The following is a 21757-nucleotide window of genomic DNA, read 5'->3' on the forward strand; positions in this document are numbered from 1 at the left end:
TCCTTTGTTTTTAAAACCATTCTCCTGATTCTTCAAGATCAGTCTGAAGGAAACCCGTAGCATCTTTTAACAATTAGTATTGTAGGAACTAAGTAACAGAATTCATAGCAAGCAGCTTCCAGCTCCCTTTCTGCAGCTGCCTTTAAATTAAAAAACAACAGGGAAAAAGAGGGTGGGAAAAGCAATCTGGTGTGTGGCTGGCAGGAAAGACACACTTGGTGCCAAGCTCCAGGCGCTCTGCAGGTCCTGTACAGCCCAGAAACTCCGACTGACACCCTCACACCCAGCCGAGCTTGCAGCATTTGGCTCCTTGTCAATGCAGAGGTGACCCTGAAGTCCTCCTTTGCTGCGCCAGTTCCTCAGAAACACAACTTCATGGAACTCCTGTAGCAATTCCAGTGATTTTCTTTCCCTCCCATTTCTGCTATTCCTAGATGTGCCTCATCTAACCCACACTTTAGGGGTGGCTTTTAATCCCACACCAAATCACTGACCCAGAGGAAGTTTTTGAGCTTTTATGTCATGAACCACGTAATGCCACTGACCAGCATTCTCACCCAGAACGACCTTTGCAAGTGATGTGGAGCTGAACCGCGTAAGCCCAGCAAGACATTACGCACCGTTCGAGCAATGACCATCTAACATCTCCACGCCAGGTTCTCTACAATGCAGGAAAAGTCTCACAAAAATTAAACACTTACCTGTGGTCTCCAATTCCACCCATGAGCAGCCTTTTTCCCTGAAAGTCATTTTGTCACCCCTTTAAGTCTTTGCTTTCCAGAATCCCCGTATCTGCAGATAACCTGCTCCTGGTCACCCCTTCCATCAATCTTCCCAACCACCCAGGGGCACGACAGCCTCATTTCCCAGTCCTACGAGACTTTTGGAGGTTGCTGTCTCCACCAAGCCCCTGTCGCCCATGGGTCATTTGAGGAGAATTTTAAAGAATTGCTCTAATTCCTCTGTGGACAGCTTGCAGCCCTTGAGAGAGGTTAGTCATCTCTCTGTTCATGAAAACTTCCATTACTTGTTCTCAGCTCTACACATCATTTCAGCTAAAAAGACAAAATCACAATGAAACTGCCCATTTATTTCAGGCATTTCTACTTGGAGCCTGGATACAGTAGCAGCTCCCTGCTCACATTCCCAAACCTCTTCCCAGAGAATAATCAATCCAAAAAAAGCCTTTCTTGTGGCTTTTCCATGAGCCACATCACCAGTGTTTTTATTGCCGTCTGTTCCTCTCTAACACCTCCACTTCTACCAAATAAAAATCAGCCTCTGGCACAGCTCTTTCCACGCAGCTCAGCTTCTGTTCAGCATCTCACGTGGACAGTGTTCTCACAAGTAACTCAGTTACTCTACTTCAAAAAGGAACTGCTTTTTATATTACCTTGACTGAAGGGTGCTCATAGCACCAATTCCCATAAAAACATACCCTGCCTCTGTACACTGCTATAGATTAGTGATCGATCAGAGACCAACAAAATCATTTTGTGTTGATTTTTTTTCCTAAGTGCATCCCAAGAACAGTAAAGGTACATTGATTTTAGCACCTTCAGTCTTAAAATCGCAGCGCTGATTTCGCTATGCAGCACTCCCTGCGACTAGCACAAGTGTAAACTTTAGGTTATGGGCCCCTGTGGCACCAACAGAAAAGGAGCACCAGGCTGCTCTCCTGATGTAAAGCTCCGATCAAGCAGCAGTAAACCATTTGTTTCCTGCATAGGTGAAATTAGCTCCTTCAATTCTCTACAGAAGTTCAAGGAATATCCAGCTCATTGCTTCAGTAGAGCAATTAGATGATGCCAAAAGTGGTCCCACCCCGCCTCCAACCAGCGGTTACCAAGATCTACTATCACACAGCGAGCTGACCTGTTAAGTTTAGCTCAAGAAAACAGTGATCATTCTACTACATCCCATGTAAATCAGCCCTCATTACTCGTGTGCAGGAATGTAAAAGGGGACAACAGGAAAAGAAGCACCAGGTAGAGTTACTGTTCTCATCCAGAGATCTTTTGTATCAAGTCTCATCTAAAAATGCCTCTCTGCATTCAGGTTATAATAGATAACAATGCATACATACAGTGAGTCACAGATCTTCATAATGGGAAATACTAACAAAATATTGACCCCAGCTCCGTGAGCAACTACGTTCTAATGCAGGATACAGACAGATTACTTGCATGAAATTAAGAAACAAAAAAAAAAAACAAAACTACAATGGATACTACCTTATTAGCATAAAATTAGAGCACCTGAATGCATAAGTAATCGAACATATTAAGGGATTCATTTTTAGAGTCCCAAGAATTCATAGAATCATAGAATCATAGAATTGTAGGGATTGGAAGGGACCTCGAGAGATCATCGGGTCCAACCCCCCTGCCAAAGCAGCTCCCTAGGACAGATCACTCAGATAGGCGTCCAGTCAGGTCTTGAATCTCTCCAGAGATGGAGACTCCACCACCTCCCTGGGCAGCCTGTCCCAGGGCTCTGGCACCCTCACTGGGTACAAGTTCTTCCCCATGTTGGTGCGGAACTTCCTGTGCTCCAACTTGCAGCCATTGCCCCTTGTCCTGTCCCCACAGACCACTGAAAAGGGGCTGGCTGATTCCCCCTGCATCCCCTGCTTCAGATAATTATAAACTTTAATTAGGTCCCCCCTTAGTCTTCTCTTCTCAAGGCTGAACAGTCCCAACTTACTCAGCCTTTCCTCATAGGGGAGATGTTCCAGGCCCCTAATCATCTTCGTGGCCCTTCTTTGGACTCTCTCCAGGAGATCCCTGTCCTTTTTAAACCAAGGAGCCCAGAACTGGACACAACACTCCAGGTGATTCCTTAAATTAATGCGTCTTTCAGGCAAATTTTTCCGTCCCTCTGAAGAGTTCTCTTCACTGCAGGTTAATACTGTGAGGTTAGAAAACACAAACTGATGTAAAAGCCAATATATGAAAAAAGCACAGAACAATAACCACAAAACGCTATTAGCATATTTACATTTCAAGTTCCATTTATGTCTATAATTATGCCTATAAAAAACCATAACTCTTGCATAAGGTAACATAAAATGAAGTATACATATAAAATACAAAGCCAGAAAAGAGTGCTGCCAGCGTTGCATGTGTTAGGCACAAAGAGACAGGATGGTAATGCTTAACACTACAATGAGATATATGAAGGTTGATTCCAGCAACTGCACTATTTCATAATATAAGCAATCTCAGTCTCAAACTCTGGCAGAAATACAGTGTGTGCAGCATTTCATCATCTTATTTCAAATGAACTATAACACGATTACGTTTGTATTTTCACAGATAAAGCTGAACAAATCAAGGCACACCAGGTTTTAAATCACCCCTACGTAGGGTTTATTAAACTATTTTAAAAAGAAACAATGTAAACAAAATATTTTTCCACTCTGAAGTTTCTTCAGGCTCATCACCGTGCTTCTGCGTGTGATTTATACCAATCTCGGTGGTTTTCGTGGGTCATTCTCACAGAAATAAGAGACAAGAAACTGAGACAGAACTACAAAACCAAAAAAAATTACTCTTACTCACAAAACAATCAAATCTACTTTCCATTTTTTTAAAATTATGTTAGGGATGCAGTGTCTCATCCTCTCTGAAACAGCAAAAAACAAAGGTGGGGGGGAAGGCTGTACACATTATAATCTTAATGAGAATCAGTAAGTAAAAAAAGCTGGTGAATTCCCAACACTGGTGATGACCCCCATTAAAAGTAGTCTCCTCCTCTGGAACTTCACATTACTACATTCTCAGGAATGGGAGGTTACTTCACAGTGTGTGCTACTCATAAAGGTTTCTTTCCAAGAGGCAGTAATAAAACCCCTTAAAAATAAATAGTACATATTAATACTATAAATAACGCCTTGAAAGGTTAATATAGAAACGAAGGGAATTTTATTCCTGCTCCTCCCTCTGGGAAGACAAGAGATGGTTTTAGCTACAGACCTTGGTCACAATGGGGGTCAGTAACAATTCTAGAAAACAACTGAACAAAGACTGGTTTCTTGCAGAATGGAGTAATTTAATCTGTTAGCACTCCAAGGCCCTTGTTTCCACAGACATCACTACTCTGCTGCAGTAGTAGCAAACATATGCAACAAGACCTGATGTCACACATAATCATGAAAATTACCTGGATCTGATGCTGCCCTTCTGGTTACTTCAGTTTACACTTGCTGCACAAAGGGCAATGAGAGGGAAGAGCTCCTCAGATGACCAGACCACCCTTCTTCTCATACCACAGAGAACACAGGCATACGACCCTCATGAATCATACGACCACCAAACCTGCCCGACACAAGCAGTGTCATCTCCTCTAGAGACTGGCTGACACTCACCCAAGGACTTCATCCACCTGTGACTTCCCAGAGCCACCTGCAGATTGAGCACCTCTCTTCAAGATTAGAATTGATGCTTTGGATACAATGTATTCATGCAAAAACAAATGTGCAAACCAGTCTGACCCTGGGTTTGAGTTTTTACTCCTATCTCTGGGTTTCTTCCTCTCTTTCTTAACCCACTTTTTGTTTTCTTCACACTTAGTGAGACAGGAGATTTAAAAAAGACTGATCAAACCTGATTTTTGGCCCAAAAACTTGGTTCTTCAAGTGGTCAGTCCTATTGCAACATCTTTCATTTTTGTCTGATTTTCAAAGGAACCTACAGTTAAGCAGCTGTGCTGTACGTATAGAAACGTGCCTATTTATACTAAAAAACTCTTTTAAAACTTTGGAATTCAATTAATTTCAAGAAAAACGAGAGGTTAACAGCCTGAAAGAAATGGAGTCCCTACAACTTTGATGAAAACCAGCAGCAGAGAAGGAAAATGGTGTTGATACTTGAACGATTTCTGCAGAGAACAGAATCCCTACCAAGCTCTGGGAAGCCCACCTGGGAGAGCACCATACTGAATGTCTCTTCTGCAAGAAAAGCTTCATGAGCACAACTGTTTAGGAACAGGAAAGTCCACAGGAAACAAGGCTTTATGAACCATGCTGTTCAAAACAGTATACAATAACCAGAAGAAAGCTAGCTCTTTATTTGTTGAATTATTTTTTCCTTTTTGGCTTTCTTTTTCCTTCCTGGCAATTGAATTTTCTGACTCTGACAGCCACAGACACCTCACTAACTCTTCAGACACTGATATGCATGCTTCAACGATTCTCAGGAGTTTTGACTTTGTTTCCCTATGTTTTGTTTTCCTCTGTCTGCTTCAGCTGCCTTGGAGGGTGGAGCATGCACCACTGTGCATGTGGATGACTTCTGTGCCACAGGGGCTCACAGGCTTGCCCATCTCTTTTTACTCTGAAAGCAAAAAAACCACCAGTTAACTGAGAGCTGCAACATCCTTCCAAAAGAACAACCTTGAGGAGTGTTGTGTACTTGTCTGAACACAAGATATCCTCCTGCCCTTCAAAGAAAGTGACTGATTGATGGGTAGGCAAAAGCAAGTGCTTAGACAGAATCAGGCTGACATCAGTTTTCATGTTCTCTGCTTTCTTAACAGCATCAAGCTGATCAGATTTGTAGTTCAGAAGTGCATCAAGCTAAGCAAAAAACCTGCAGCCTTTTCCTACACTGGACTTGTTCATTTGTCCAATCTAAGTTAGTAACAAGTTCAACTATGAAAAGAATCCAGCATATAAACTGCTTTTTACAACTCCTTCAAATGCAGAATTCACCTACCTTCTTACAACAACTTCATTTGAAAGAAGATGAGCACAGATCAGAAGGCAGCTGCATCTCAACCAATTGTCATTTGCTTTTTAACACAGAATCACAGGCTGGTTGGTGTTGAAAGGGACCTTAAAGATCATCTAGTCCCAACCCCTGCCATGAGCAGGGACACCCTCCACTAGCCCAGGTTGCCCAAAGCCCCATCCAACCTGACCTTAAGCACTGCCAGGGATGGGGCAGCCACAGCTTCTCTGGGCAACCTGTGCCAGTGCCTCACCACCCTCACAGGGAAGAATTTCTTCCTAAATCTGCCCTCCTTCAGCTTCAGGACATTCCCCCTTGTCCTGTCACTCCCTGCCCTTGTAATCAGCCCGTCTCCAGCTTTCCTGCAGCCCCTTTAGGTACTGGGAGGCTGCCCTAAGGTCTCTGCAGAGCCTTCCCCAGGCTGAACAAGCCCACCTCTCTCAGCCTGGCTTCCTAGGAGAGGTGCTCCAGCCCTCTGCTCACCTTTGTGGCCTCCTCTGGACCTGCTCCAACGTTTTTCACTTTTTTTAATTGGGTGCTGCAGCATGTTGGCTCTGACCAAAGAGTTACCAAGAGGGCATCAGGCAATGATACTCAAAAAAATACATGAGTTTATATCAAAGTGCAACTGACCACCACTCCCCCTAGAAATACACACCTACTTAGAGTACCTGTTACAGTAGGGAGGAAGAAGTTGAAGAGCATGCATCTAAACTTGCAAGAAAGATGATCACAATAACTGTATGCCTCAATGGTTTCTGCAGTCACATCACATCATTAGGTACACTATTCAACCCAATTCCCAAAATCAAGAGAAAGCATATACAACTGGTTTATATGCAGGTGGATCAGACCCTGGATAGACTGGAGATAGAGGCTGAGGACTTCTCTAGTATACATAAAGAAAGAGGTATGATCTCATGGTCTGAGTATCAAACCTGAAATTGAAATGTCCTGCATAATGATCTGCCAAGCCATGCTACAGGAACTAACCAAACTGTACCAGTATTCCCCAGTGGAAGCTAAATTAATTTATCCTGAATTGATCAAATCTGTTCAGTTAACAAAGAATACAGGAGGAGACATTTGTCTTCTGGGAGTGAGTTTTAGAGGGCAGCAAAGGACATGTTTAGCTATGTGCTAAAATTAATTGAAGTGGCATTGCTTGTTTCTGAGAAACTCAGGACTTCAAGATCTTTGCTACTGGACAGTTTATGTAGTCTTGCTAGGGAATGGTATCAGGTTAAATAGAATCCAAAGGGTATCAGTAATTATAAGAAATTACTATCCAATTAACCCTAGGTAAAAAGAACTTGCACAACTTGATTTATAAACAAGATGCATATAATTTGTAACATTATACTGAAGTAAAACACAGACCAATGATAAACAAAATTTTAAGCTGGCCAAGACCACTGACCAATCAAAAAACTTAATTCCAAAGGTAAGGGAATTTTAACAGGGAGTTGTAACTGAACAGCTTTTAAAATGGCAGACGACTTGGCAGAAGCCTTGAGAGACAGAAGCCTGAAATCTGTATACATACTTTTCTGACAGTTTAATTGAATCAAGATATCTAAAGATGCACAGACAGTAAAATGAGATAAAGTGAAAAAAGGAATCTGTAAACATTAGAAGAAAATATTACAATTGACTTTACCTTAGCTTTTTAATCAATTTAAATTCTCCACTTGAGTGTTTTTAGATGTTTTAGAATAAAGACTAACATTCAAGAAGACACTTCTAAGGTTTTTCAGGCCCCATGTGACACCAACTTTTTCTTTAAATCAACAGTCTAGGATTTATAGTCAAATAAATGGAGAAGGAAAGATTAACAGATGAACATCTAAGCTATATTAAGTATATTCTGTCCTCACATATTCAAATCCATGTTTGCTACGCTTTTGATAGAAATACCTTTGCATAAGCTTTCAGAGCAGATTAATCATGCTTTCTAACAGGCCATCATGAAAAAACTCTTAAAAGACAGAAACCAAAACACTGAAAAGCAGGGATTGCAAAACAGAGTCTAAGATGAACATTATTTTACCATGATTTCTTCTCAATCTCTCAGGCTGGTCATACTATTATCACAATTAGCTGCACAATTCTTGAAAAAAGATAACTGTAAAATAATGACCAACTCTTAATGTATGAATTGCCTTCCCCTTCTCTCAAGAGGATGGCCACTCCTGGCATTTTTTTGCAGAAAAGCTTTGTTTGCCAAATTAGTCCTTCTGTCAGCATCTGCAGTCAACTGCTGCTTCGGTCAAAGTCCAGTGTTTTCATTTAATTTCATTTTAGGAGAGGAGGCACAAACTCAGAGAAAAGAGTTGTAAGTCCTGCAGTTTCAAATTCCTTTTGTAGCTCATCCAGTGTTGAATATTCTTTGACTTCAAACGCCTGAAACCTACATTGTAAAAGGGAAACTCATGAATATGCCTAGATTTGTCAGAATGTAATTACTGATTCTGTTAGGTTTCTATCCACAACAGTACTAAATTATACCTTTTATGCTGTGACTGTACTTTTGTCTCACACAGTACACTAATCATTTTCTCTTTGCATTTCTTTCCGCTCGAGTCCACATCTACCTTAGAAGTTTTCTGAAGGATCAAGTACTCCTAAGTGACAAAAAAAAAGAACAAAACATTAGATGTCATCTTAGTATCTTTGAAGTTGGGTAAAATTAAAAAAGTCTACATGAAACACAAAGATGTTTTTCAGAACATGGCAAACTTTCAAAGCACCCATCCCAAAAAGCATGTGGCTCTCTCCATTCATGAGCCTGAAGTTAAGCAGAGTCTTAAGTCATCTAGAGAACACAAGTTTGAAAAGCCAAAACATTCCCCTCCAGTATCACCACAAAACCCTGCCTAACACAGGGGGGAAGTTCCTAGGCACAGAGAAGTTCAAAGCCCAGGCATTTGGTGCTAGGAGCACCATGAGGTCCAAAGCCAAGGAAGAGACAGTTAGTAATAAGCTAGAAATATGTCTGTTACTAATTTCTCACCACCAGTTTTCCATTTGGGAAATACAGGAGGCTGAACCTAGGCACTGTTACAGTCAGGAAACATGGGGAATACTGGGGTGTAATTACAGGGTGAAGCAAAGCAATAAAGGCCACAGCTCTACAGGTATCACTGGTTTCTTCCTCACTGAGTACTTTCTTTTTTCTTAAATACAGAATATAGTTTTTGGGCCTTCCTACTCTCCTAATGATCAATCTGCTTCCAAAATTGTTTCTCTTAGAAAAACACACACAAAATATTCAGACACATAGGTTTCAGCAGTAAAATCGATAGAACTAGTCAACATTCATTGTTCCTGCACCTTAATGTTGCTCTTGTCACCCTGAAGAAGAATCAATATTATCTTGCCCATGAACATCAGTCTTCCAGTCAGCCTTAGATCTGAAGCCCATTTTTCCACGGTTTTGACGTATTTTGCCTTTGCTCTCATGTGATCTAAATGCAAAAGGAGCATCCAGATACCATCCTCTGTACTTGTTCCTTTTGACAAAGTAGTTTTTTCACTGCAAACTGCTGCTGATTGCTTAATGACGTATTTAAGATGCTGCTGTATCCAAAGGATCAGATCATGTACCATGGGTTCAGAAAGATGCTTCTTCGCCTGCTCAAGTAATTTATCTTTCACGTCAATACACTGGGCCCTTGTAAGCTGGTCTGAGTTAACAGAAATATCTGGTGGAGTTGATGGATAATTGACTGGTAAATGAAATAACAGCTTTAAAAGCACATCTGTGTCCAGCACTTCTTTCACGGTGATTTGAATTCTAAATGTGATTCCATGTGTCTCTGGAAAGTATCAAAAAATCAACATTAACAGTTAGCTTGAACTTGAAACACATATAAATTGTTAAGTCATGTTATTTTCCTGAACAATTCAACCCAAATGACTGCCATACCATATAAAATAAGGGGGGGTGGGCTTTTTTGCAGGGTGGGGGTTGCAGCCAGTGGCTCAAGCTCTACTTGCAGGGCATCCCGAAATGAAACACTTCCATATGACACCAGCAGGAAAGTTATTAACACGTTCTGAAAAACCTTTTGGCTCTTTCAAAGTCCAGACCAGCCAGTAACAAAGAATCACCTCTCTCAGAAACACATTAAGTCAGCTTCTACAGCTCAATAGCAGCAGCAAGGACAACAGAGAATAGAGACTTTTCTGGATGGAGTCAGCACTGCCCTAACTTTGCTGCTAGAGAAATCTGCAAGACTTGTAACACCAACACCAGCACAAGGCAAACAGTACTCAGTACTTTTTAAGACAACCACTCAAGAGCAGTTTAAAGGGGGACTCAGAAAGAAAAAAAGTCAGATCCTTTGTCCCCTACAGCTCTCAGAGAAAACACACTAAGTTCTTTTCTGCCAGCTTCTCTACACTTACAACAGTTGGATTGGCATGATGAAAGCATCTCTGTTGTACACGTGACCCCAGACACTACATATATGCATATAAGTGTGTAAATATATATGTGTATGTATCTGCAGCTCTACTCAAAACCTGTTGCTGGTCAGCTTCAGAACAGAATTCTTTTCAGAGTGAAAAGGATACGTACAGGATGTCGCAGGAAGGGCACAAAACTACATCCTCCTGATAAATCACATAATTAAAGACAGTGGATATGAAAGTTATATACAGTAATTCCTGCAATAAAACCTTCTTGACTAAAACACGTCTCACAGAAAAACAATACAGAACTTCAAAAAGTGAAAAGCGAGGACAAAGACCTAACCTACTTTTGCTCCTCTGCCATGAAGAAAGAGGGTATCAGATGAAAGATGATCTTCTTCAGATGTTCTCTGCTTCACCCCTTTGATACGTTCTAAACACTTCACCCCTTTTCTTTAAAAATCGCTAAAATGTCAGGTTGATTCATTCTACGAGGGCAGGAGAAGCCAGATTTGAAAGGCAGATTAGAGCAGAGCTGATTTTCAGAGGAGCTCTTTTGAAGTGACTTCTTGTCCCCCTACCTTATCTTGCCTTCCTTTACATGCCAGTCAGTGGAATTATGTTTGATTAGGATTGCATATGCCGCTAACCAACCTCGGAGCGCTCTACGGTTTCGTATTTGAACTCTACTAAATCGTGAGGAACCTGAAAGTGACTTGGACAGACAGAGGCATTTTAGAGATCTTAGCCAAGGGCTGATTTCCAAACCTCCTTCCTGGGTCATATAAGAACTCTCTAGGTCAGAGCAGTTGCAAAATAAAACAAGCAAACCCTCCAAAGCCAATAATCAAAATCTAGAAGTTTCCAAACATCTACAAACCATTGCTACCTAAACAGAGTAAAATCCAGTGGTGAAAGTAGCTGATGTAAATCCAGTAAACTAAATGAAGTTACAACCAACAGTGCCTGTACCTACAGGCACTACATGTCAAAGCTTCATTCCCTGTCAACAGGAGCTTGTCTCTAGTCTTCTAAGACCCTATGAAAGGTTCCAGGCTACTTTTAAGGCAAGTTTATTCCTCAGAATTGCACCAGCCTCAGAAGAAACTCCAGTCTCCACAGAATCCATCAACATGTGACACTCACTCAGGGGCAGCAGCTACACAGGAGGACCTCAAGACTTCCTATTCTAATCAATCTTCTGCTGCCCTGACAAACGTTTCTTACCAGGCACCAGCAGCGTTATCCCCCGCCACCAGGCAAGGCTTGGTACACATCACCATACATGCAAGAAGCAAAGCCTGCACTGCACCTCCTGGAACCCTCAGCACCCTCTTGGCCACGACAGAGCATCTCCATACACACTGAGCATCTCACAGGACACAGCCAGTGCCCGCAGACCCTCCTTCAGCTGCCCCTTCCACAGGGCAGCCTCGCTAGGTAAGCGTTCAGCTGAAAGCAAGCTGCATTTGGCTCTGCACCAGGAACACTGCTGTATTCCTGCCCATGAATCACTTTATTTTAAACTACATAAGCAAGAAATTTTATGCACATACTCTAAATGAGTTGAAGAATACTACTTTATTCCCAGCTGAACTACAGGGACAGAAAGACATGTTACCTTTCTGGTAATCCTCCCAGGATTTTTTCACTAGCTTGTCAAAACAGATCTCACCAACTCAGAAGCAAGAGAGGGATAAACAGGCCAACCTCACCCCTTTGGCAAGGGCCTCCTGCTGCAGTGATCGTATTCTCAAGCCTGCAACAACCTCACACCTTTCCCTGCGATGATGAACTAATCCGAGGGAAGCAGCAGTCTCACATCCCGAGGTGTGTCACCCTGAGCCATGGGTGAAAAGCCCAGCTGTGCTCATTTACATCTGCTTCAGGCTTGCTTTTAGAAAGGAGGACGGGCTCAAAAGGCTCGTGGGGCTCCAGCACCTCAAGTTCAGTTAAACACTCCAGCGTCCATTTTCTGCACCAGCGCTGCGGCCGGCTGGCAGAACAAAGAGCGAGCCTCCGCCGCGCTGCGCAGCGAGGCTCCCCAGGAGCAGCACCCCCTTTGTCTGCACACCCTACAGGCTCTGAGGTGTCTTCACAGAAAAACGGGGGTTAGTTCTGAAATAAAAGGTGGGGTATGAGCGTTCCGTTGCCGTTCAACGTGCTAATAAGACTAAACTCAGTGCATTTCCCCTCGCTTTCCCCCCCCATAGCTGCATGCTTATCAGTATATTTAGCTCCAGCATACTTGGGATTTTTTCTTATGTTCCATGTCAACCAGACAGACATCCCCCTTCTCTCCTGCCCAAAGGCATTTTATGCAACACATGCAGCCTATTTTTAAATTCAGAAAATGGCACCTACTAACGTACAAGCTTAGAATATATAAATATATTTTTATAGCAAGCTTGGTGAGCAAACCAGAACAGATTAACAAGTAAATTATGGATTTCTATCTGTAACTCTAATCTCTGCAAATAGATATATAAGGTAAAAAAGATACGCTGTAATTAGTTTATTTAAATTCACCAACGCATGGGTTTTGATAAAAACACATTTAACATTCTGAATACTTCATTGTTAAATCCCAGAAAGCCAAAGTTTTTAGCATATCAGGAAATCTGCAGAAGCATTTTCTTGCGTTCTGCAAAACCATAAATCCCTGATGGTCTCCTTTTTGATCCTGTGGATCTACAGGCAAATTACTCTTAATGTATTAGAGAGAGCGTAACACAACTGGAAGTCACTTCTGCACGCTGCTCCTCGGTGACAATTGGTATGGTTTGAAGAGATAAAGCAAAGCTAAGCTAAAGGAATACAGCACAAGTTAACTGTACACAAAGTAAAGGGCTCTGCAGCTCCAAAGTCTGACAGAAGTAACTTCCCACAGTAAGAAAACTACTGGTGAGCATCATGGTAATCTTTTCAATTCCAGCTAAAAATGACAGAAATCCACCAGATAGGCATGATCCCAACATAGATGGGCACAGCCTGGGTAAAGGCCCTGCAAGGCCACCTGATGTCAACTAACAGCCTGTTCCTGTTGTGCACTCTGGCACTTCACTTTATGCTCCAGGAAGGTCTCTAAGGCTTTTACACACACAAAATCATCCTGCTGTATCCGAAGCACAGATCAGGATGTCTGTATATTTTCTCTAACAGATTTGGAGGAACAGACCCACTTATGTAATGATCAGATACGTTCACATTTTCAACCTATGCTTGAAATAACATTTCCAGACTTTAAAAATATGCCAAAATATTTCATCCATTGTATCTTAAAAACACACCTCTAAATACCAACCCAAACAATGAAATGGCAGAACTACTTGCCCACACTGGAGCAAGAGGTGTGTCACACAGATGTAGACACAAAACAACTCTGCTTTTAGATCACCTTAGTTAATTGTGCTCCTCGAAGGCACCAACATCTTCATCCCTGTGAGGCTGTCTACACACAAACTCCACTTCTCAAGTAACCGCTTGCTGCTTGGTGCAAATCTATTTCCACAGCTATTTTCAGCTAAGAGTTCTGAGTTTTATTCAATTAATTTCTTGGTAATGTTTTAAAGTGGAGAGCAGCTACATGCAATTTCACACCAAGGCAGAGAAACGTTATTTTCACAGACTCACAGAACAAGTGAGGGTGGCAGGGACCTCTGGAGTTCATCTTGTCCAACATCTTTGCTCAAGCAGGGCCACCAAGAACAGGCTGCCCAGGGCAATGTCCAGATGGCTTCTGAGTGCCTCCGAGGATGGAGGCTCTACAACCTCGCTGGCCAATCTGTTCTCATGCTCAGCCACCCTCACAGTAAAAAACTATTTCCTTATCAATCGCAGTTCTTTTGGCCTGAACATAAGCAGACAAAACCTGAAGGCAAACCACTGGATCCACTCTTAACAGCGTTCTACAGGCCTCTACTGCAGTCCACCCACCTGCCTGGCTGTCACTCTGCTGGGAAGCAGGACAGTACACTGCAACAGCATTGATAGAGAATATATACATATATTATCTGTGTGTGTATATATATGTCTCCAACAAATACGTAGCTGAGCTGTCACATCTGTAGCAGGGGCTAAGCAAAATTTACTTATGCTTGTATCAGAACAGACATGCACCACTTGCATATTCCACCCGACACTTTCTTGAAGCCTGATGGTAACTGCTGTTGTACACTGGAACTACTGACATTCATCCTTCCTTGTTGACACGGCATCTTCACAGCCCTGTGACAGCACAGGCTGATAAAAGTAATCTCTTAAAATGACGGTCTGATCAGCGGCTACCATGGCTAGTACAGACAACTTGGGAGCAAAAGTGCCTACAGTAACCGCGTTCCTACAGCCGACAGCACGCTGCAGCTGATGGGAGCGAGCGCTGCGAACCTTCCCTCCTTCCTACTTAGAGCAAACATGGAAGATTAGCCTCAGCACCCTGTAAAACCCAGAGCCAGAGCACATGTGGCACATCATAAAGCCCGGATTACTACCTTGCCCCCAGGAAAAGACAGAGATGACCCCCAAATCTTCTCATACATACACAGCAACAGCTGCACCCCTGGTAAATACTACAGGGTAACTATCTGGTCGCGTTATACGTGCGAGATGCAACCGCTTATGTACCTCAGCAGCAGCCAGCCCACCCCCACCGCTGCTCTGCACCCACGGCAGGTTGCCGCTGGCAAGGCAGCGGCGGGGATGAACAAGGCCGCCGCTTAGGAACGAGGAGGCCCCGCTACGACCCGTTCCCTACAAAGCGGCCGGCGGCGCAGCCAGGCTGCTGGCCCGCAGCGAGGGTGCCCGTCTCCGGCAGCGCGGCTGACAGCAAGTGACTGAGCCGGCGGGGCCCCGCTGGGCAGAGCCCCCGAGCGCCTCCTCCGGGGGCCGGGGGTGGATCCCCGGCTGAGGCGGCGCAGGCGAGCTCCCGCCGAACGGGGCTGGCCCTCGGCTGCGGGCAGAGGAGCGCGGCCGAGTTCACCTGAGACCGCCAGCACCTCGCAGGCGTCCGGCTCGCAGTAGATGGCGGCGAGAGCCGAGAGCTCCTCCAGCGCCAGCTCCGACATGGCCGCGGCTGAGCTGAGGGAGCGGCTGCCGGCGGCGCCCCCTGCCGGCAGCAGAACGCCGCCGCCTCCCCGGCCCTCAGCCGCCCGGAGAGATTCCCGCCGCTGCCGGGGTCCCTCAGCCCTGCGGCGACCTCCCCCGGCCCTGCCCTGCCGTTCGGCTTGGCGCGGGGACGAGCAACGGGGCGGCCTCTCAGGCAGCGAGCGGCTGCACCGCCGGCGCCGGCGGCTTTTTTTCCCTCGGCCCCTAACAAAATGGCCGCCCGGTGCAGCCATCGCTGTCCCTTTCCCTGTTCCTGGGTGCGCAGCTCCCAGTGACAGTCCCTGGCCCGGGAGAAGGGAATAACAAGAAACATGAGAGTGCTGAGCTGGGAATAAGGGAAGGAAGGTGGAGGGCAAACCGACGGGTAGCAGCCCAGGCAGCTGCCAGAAGGCCGGGCTGGAAATTAGCCTTAGAGATCCTTGTCCCGTTGTTAGGAGCATTCTTAGGCCCCTGTCTTCCCCCCCCCCCCCTTCTCCTCATCCACTTTGCATATTCCATTTTACCTGTTTAAATAAAAAAGTCGATGTAAATGTCTTTTAAATTGACACTATCACCAGACACCGAGGTCCCTCTGAATAAGTTCCTGCACTCTGACATTTGGAAGTCATCAAAAGAGACAGTATAATGTCAGCTTGATATTTTTCACTCTATGAAAATATCAGCTTCGTGTCAAAGATCTAAATTCCATCTAAATGTAATAAATTTTCTCGTATTCGCAGACTAGTGAAAATGCTAACTATTTAAATTTGAAATGAACTTCTATAGTTGCAATCTGGCCTTCACATGCCATTATTATCAAATTAGAAGTCGAGATCTTATTTCCCTCTTTTTTATTATTTCTTCAAACGTTGCAGTGTTTGACAGAATAACATTAGCAATATTCATCTCTCAAAATTGATGCTTTCCCATCAACACGTGGCAAATAAAGTTCAAAAAAAACCTTGCTTTTTAGAGCCAGCCTGTATTAACCTAGCTCTGGCATCCTATCATAACGCCAGTGACAACACCAGTATTTTGCCTGCCAAGGCAAACAGAATGCAACCTTTCCTCTGTAGGTAGGATTAATCTTTATGGTGTTATCTGGAAAAGTAGTATCCGTTGCTTTCCACTCACTGTAATTACAGCCCAAATCAATTAGGTGCTGTGTCAAGAACCACTAGTGATTATATTTAGACCCGTTTTCTCCTGACTGGCAAGTAAGAGAACGAGACAGACATTTGTGGGGGGAAAAAAGTCAATTTGGAACATTCATTTTATATCTTTACCATCGTTTCCATGCTAGCCAACATCCCATCCCAGCTACCACAACTGTAAGCAGTCCTAAAGCATATACTCTAGGAGGCACTGAAGTCTAAAAATTACCACAGTTGCCCATTTTAGGTTCACAAAAGAAAGATTAACAAGGAACCCATAATGCCAGGGAAGTGTGATGGGTAACCTATGCAACACAAATTACATCCATCTTCTGGCACAGCTACAGGACAGCTGCAGTCCCTCTATTTTCTGCTACAACACTACTGACAGTTCTGATGCAGCCCAAACAGTGTTCTTACTGGCTAGAACTGTTCTTACCAAAGTTACATAGCACTGATTTCTCAGATACCTAAGAAATAAGCCATTATTTCTGAGGTAACAACTGTAAGTGTCATCACAGCGGTAGAAGTTTCCCCAAAAATGTCTTGTACAAAAAAAAGCAGAGAGAAAGTAACATGAAAAACCTGTAAAGATCACTGCAAACAAGATAAAAGGGAAAACATTAAAGAAAACAGGAGGAGAACCAAGTCCTGCAATTGTGAAAAATTGTGGTAAAACACAGAGATATTCTGTGGTATTCTCAAGTACAGCTGGTACAAAAGTCATCTTTTCTTTTTTGGCCCAAAGCATGTGTATTTTTAAAGTTGGAATAAATTCATTTAACAAAAAAATTTATGTTGTGAATTAAAGCTGCCATGGTTTGTTCTAAGGTTAAATTCAACATTTCCATGAGGTTTTGCTCTTTGGTTTTTGAAAATGAGCTAATGAATTCTCACTGACATATAAAAAAGCATTCTCTAATTTGAGGAAAAAAATAAGGAAAAATCTTTTCTATTCCTTTTCCTTTTAAGTATTTTAGAAGGAAGTTTTTCAAGGATCTGTGGTTTAGCAGTGCTTTTTAAAGGCACTTGCATCTACCCTCCATGCATCAAACTGCTCTAAGTCAATTCCCTAAGACACTTAATCTTTTGGCAGATGGAAACTCATTTTGAAAGTCTACTAATGATCAATTAAAGCATTAGCTCTCTCTATAGACAGGAGGTTTATGGGGTCACAGTCTTCAGAACCTGGAGGCAAGAGCAGCGTCATGTTAGAAAAACAGCTAAAACTTTCTGTAGTTACCACAAAATTGGCATTGGAAAACAAAAACCATTACTTGATCTTTTAATGGTTCAGGTTTTCATTGTAATATGTTAGAAGTCACAACCAAACATCAGCAAAAGAAACTATGTTCTTTTATTGTGGGTTTTTTTTTAATGGGGCCTAATAACAATGCAAATATTTCCAATACATTTTCATTATCCTTTGAAAATTGGATTCATTCAGACTTCAGTCATAAATACATGTCTTCTGAGTAGCTGCCATGGTGGTCAGTGGGACTGTTCCCAGTGATTCCAGTGGTAAATACTGCACCCTTTCACACGTGCTCCAGGCCACACATTCAGGTTTGGAGACAAGACTAGTCCTCTGCCACGTTCACAAAAGAATTCAAGATTCTTTCTCTAGGAGTTTGGCAAGCCATTTTCTTCTTGACAGACATGCACATAAAAGTGGTTAATTATCTCATACAAACTAAAAATTATGCTTTTTACAAAAAGGCCTGTCTGGTATGATTGTAGGTTCCTACTATTGGCTGCTAATGGCTAACATGGCCCAAAGAATCAAAACTCACTGCATGCCTGCTATTTACCTTGTACAAAGTAAGAATAGAACATTTTCTTCCAGTGACAGTAAACATGCATAGTAGTACCTACCAAAAATTGTTGAAAACTAATCATGCTGTGTATTTTTTAAAAGCAGGTATGTAAAGGTACTTGTGTGATATCCATGACATAAGCTTTTTGAAAGGAGAATTTCTACCCTATGTAAAGAACACATCAGTGAGTCCAAGTCAGTGCTCCTTTGTCTACCAGTTCCCTTCACTTTTAGCTGCTGAGCCAAAGCAAGTTTCAGATCTGTGCTTCCACCTTTGGAAGCCTCACACATTAGCTGTTGCTGCCCTGTGCTCTGACAAAAGAGTTGAAGGAACAAAATGCATAAGGTGAGGGACTATGATCCTTTCAAGAGCACTGAGACATCCTTTGCCACCCTCAAGCCTTTTGGAGGAAGAGCAATACTCATCACTGTAGTTTAGACTTTAAATAGTTAGTTACAGAGCACATTAAGAGTCCTGATAGTCAATACATTATGTAAACATTGGTCAGCATACCTCTTGCACATCTTCACTCAAACACAGTAACCCAGAACACTTTGGCTGTAAAAAAATAGCAATCACCAACAGTGGACACAAACACCTTCTTACCAGCAATGCAATTGGTCTTCCACAGCAAAGTAGGACAGAAATTCTAGGGACCAGATGAAAAATTTTTAAATGGACTGGAGCTCTGACCATTGCCATAACATTGAAAGGGAGGAGCAAAGTTGTTTCTACAGGAGAAGGAAGAAAACACACCTGAAAAAAATAGTAACAGGTGACAGAAGCACTGCAGCGCCCCTTTCCAAAGTGCCTGCTACTGCAAAGCAAGGGCAAAAACATCACAGGATGATTCAGCACAGCCAGGAAGCCCTGGCATCCTGAAGGACAAAGGGGTGAGTTACATGCCAATGACAGGGCACTCAGCTTGGCCCCGCTGAAGAATGGGAGGCTGAGCAGACACTGCTGAGGGAGGGTGCCCTCAGGACAGGCAGTGTGGTGCCAGGCACCAGAACTGCAGGGCACTCACCAGCTGCCCCAAGCCCCTCAAACAGCAAGGGGCCAAACCCAGGTATGTGAATGCAGAATGCTCTCCTGCTCAAGGTAGTGAAGATCAGTGCTGCTCATGACTATGTACATACAACCCCTTCCTATCAATCAGCCATGGGGACTGCAGTTTCTGAGCACTGCAGCATCCTTGAAGAATGCACCTCAGCTACACATCAGGAGAGCTCTCCCAGCTTGCCTGAACTGCAAGAATTAAACACAGTAGGTCAAGCAGGACTGACATGGGAAAGCAGAACACAGGTGAACTTTAGACACTTCAATACCTGGACCATTTCAGAAGTAGCACTGCAACAATGTCCACAGTGTCCCTTTTCGTGTGCACAAGGTTAACCTGGTTTGAGATGCTGGGTTCCCAACTGCTGTTTCAGCCTGTCTGGGACTGGGAACCTGATGCTGCTGCAGAATTTCTTGAAAAGGCCTGGTCAGGACGCTTCTTCACTTTACTGAGCTTCATGAACTCTATACCTTTCTGGACTTACAAAGAAAGAATGTAAATGCATTTATTTAATTTAAAACCTCCTTCCAAAGGATAAAAAACCCCACTCTTTTAAATCACTGTTTTCCAAGTACACATTTGAATTCTAATCACTCTTCAACTTCTGAAAAAGTGAACTGCCAACATCATGAATAAAGTAACCCAAACCTACAGGAGAAAACTCCTTCTTTACCTCCTGAATCTTACTGCTTGCAGAAACTGTTTTCATTTACACTTCAACAATTATTAAAAATAAAAAAAATCTTGCATTTCTCTCTTCAGAAGTTAGCCAGACTCAGGATGAATGGATTTGCTGTCATATGCTCTTATTCTGAGTGCTGCTGGCTTGGTTGGCAAACACTTGCATTTAGTCTTTGGGTTTTGGTTCTGCAATCACCGGAATGAATGAGTACTGTATATTCACAGATATCCCCAGTTGTAACAGACTATAATCTAATGTGACATATGCAAAAGTTCACCTTAGTAACTCTTACAGCTAAAAACATGGTCACCAAATACCAAAGTTAAGAAAAGTATATTCATTTGATTGTCAGACAAGGAGAAAGCTGTACATTTCATTAACAGCAGCACAAAAAAAGAACAGTTTTGAATTTATGTGAGATGCAACGTAACAGAAAACAGCAAACACATGAAGTGGCACCTGACACCTTTCACCAGATTTAGCAGCAATTACACTTTCCATCAAGCACTCAACATCCTGCTTCCAAAATCAACAAAGCAGCCTCATTCTTTTGAAGCTTCTCAAGCACTCCCTACACTCCTGTACCTTTTCCACGTTCAGTTATGAGAAATACAGAATTCTGTGTTTATCAAGTTAGCAGTCAGCCTCAGTCTTTACTGTCAGACCAGAGAGGAGCAGGCTGTTTCCTTATCAGATACACTCCATACAAGCTCACACATTTCTAGACCTCAGATATACATTGCCTACCCAGATTGAGATTTCTTTTCCCCCAAAAATGCTTTCATTTATATATGAACAATATATATATGAATCACTATAAAGGTGATAAAGGAATAAGGAAAGTGGATAGGAGTAAAAGCATGGTTTTCTTTTAGGATTATGGACTTTGAATAATAACTGTCCTTTCAGAGGACAGTTGCCTCTGAAGTGGGAACCATTTGTCTCTATTAGTACCTTAAAGTATGGAAGCTTCCCTCTGTAATTTTTTTTCCTATATGGGAAGCTACTTGACTGAAACACTGAGGGGTTTTCCCCTCATGTAGAAAAATAAAACCAAAAGAGTCCCCAAAATCCCACCAGACAAGCTTTCAATGTCAGTTAAAAATAAGCATCTTCAGCAAATGAATGCACAGCTGTTTCCCTGTTAAGGTTGTGAGGTTTCATGAAGGAAGCTTCTCCCACCTGAGAAGCTACGATGCAATACTCCCTTATTCCCTCCATTCCCAAGTGCTATGCACAGAGGACTCATTCTCAAGAGCAGTATATGCTGAAAGGGAGGAATAATTTAAATTCAGGGGTACATGGCACCTGAAGTTGACCAAACCATGCAAATTTAAAGCTATTCCAGTGGAAGACTTTGGGGAAAAAAAAAAGTTAGCTTCCCTTATTAAGTACAAACATTAATCAAACCTTTAAGCCACACTGCACTAATACACACTCAGAAAAAATCAGCCTTATTGCTCAGCATGACAGCATCTTCATAAGGCTTAATTCTGTCCTGAATGCATTGCAAGACATGAAAATACCAAAATACAGTTTTCCTACATCAGAAAATAAATCTTTTAAATACTCAGATAAATAGCCACTAAATATCAATTTTACCTCCTTTTAGAAATGTTGTTTTAAAAATAACTGACACTCAATTCCTGCTTCTAACAGATACGTTTTCTGGCTGAAAGATAAACCGCAGATAAAGGCATGAGTATATTCTCCTTACTTTCAAATTAACATCCCTTTAAAACTACTCATACCACACCTCTAACTGAATAAATGTTACTGAAGTTTTCTGAGGAAGCATGTATTTGAACAGGTAA

General features: G+C 42.7%; 1 protein-coding gene across 1 annotated transcript; it reads right to left on the reverse strand.

Annotated features, from left to right (window-relative positions):
• Positions 1-7206: 7206 nt before the first annotated feature.
• RWDD3 (RWD domain containing 3) lies at positions 7207-15211 on the reverse strand (the record flags this gene model as incomplete). Its single annotated transcript, XM_084265999.1, has 4 exons — positions 7207-8142; positions 8241-8356; positions 9066-9550; positions 15127-15211. 4 exons carry the CDS (start codon positions 15209-15211, stop codon positions 8028-8030), a joined length of 801 nt encoding a protein of 266 aa, XP_084122125.1. The 3' UTR covers positions 7207-8027.
• Positions 15212-21757: the final 6546 nt, after the last annotated feature.

The sequence above is a fragment of the Gallinula chloropus genome, assembly GCF_964237585.1.
Source record: "Gallinula chloropus genome assembly, chromosome: 6".
Taxonomy (NCBI): domain Eukaryota; kingdom Metazoa; phylum Chordata; class Aves; order Gruiformes; family Rallidae; genus Gallinula; species Gallinula chloropus.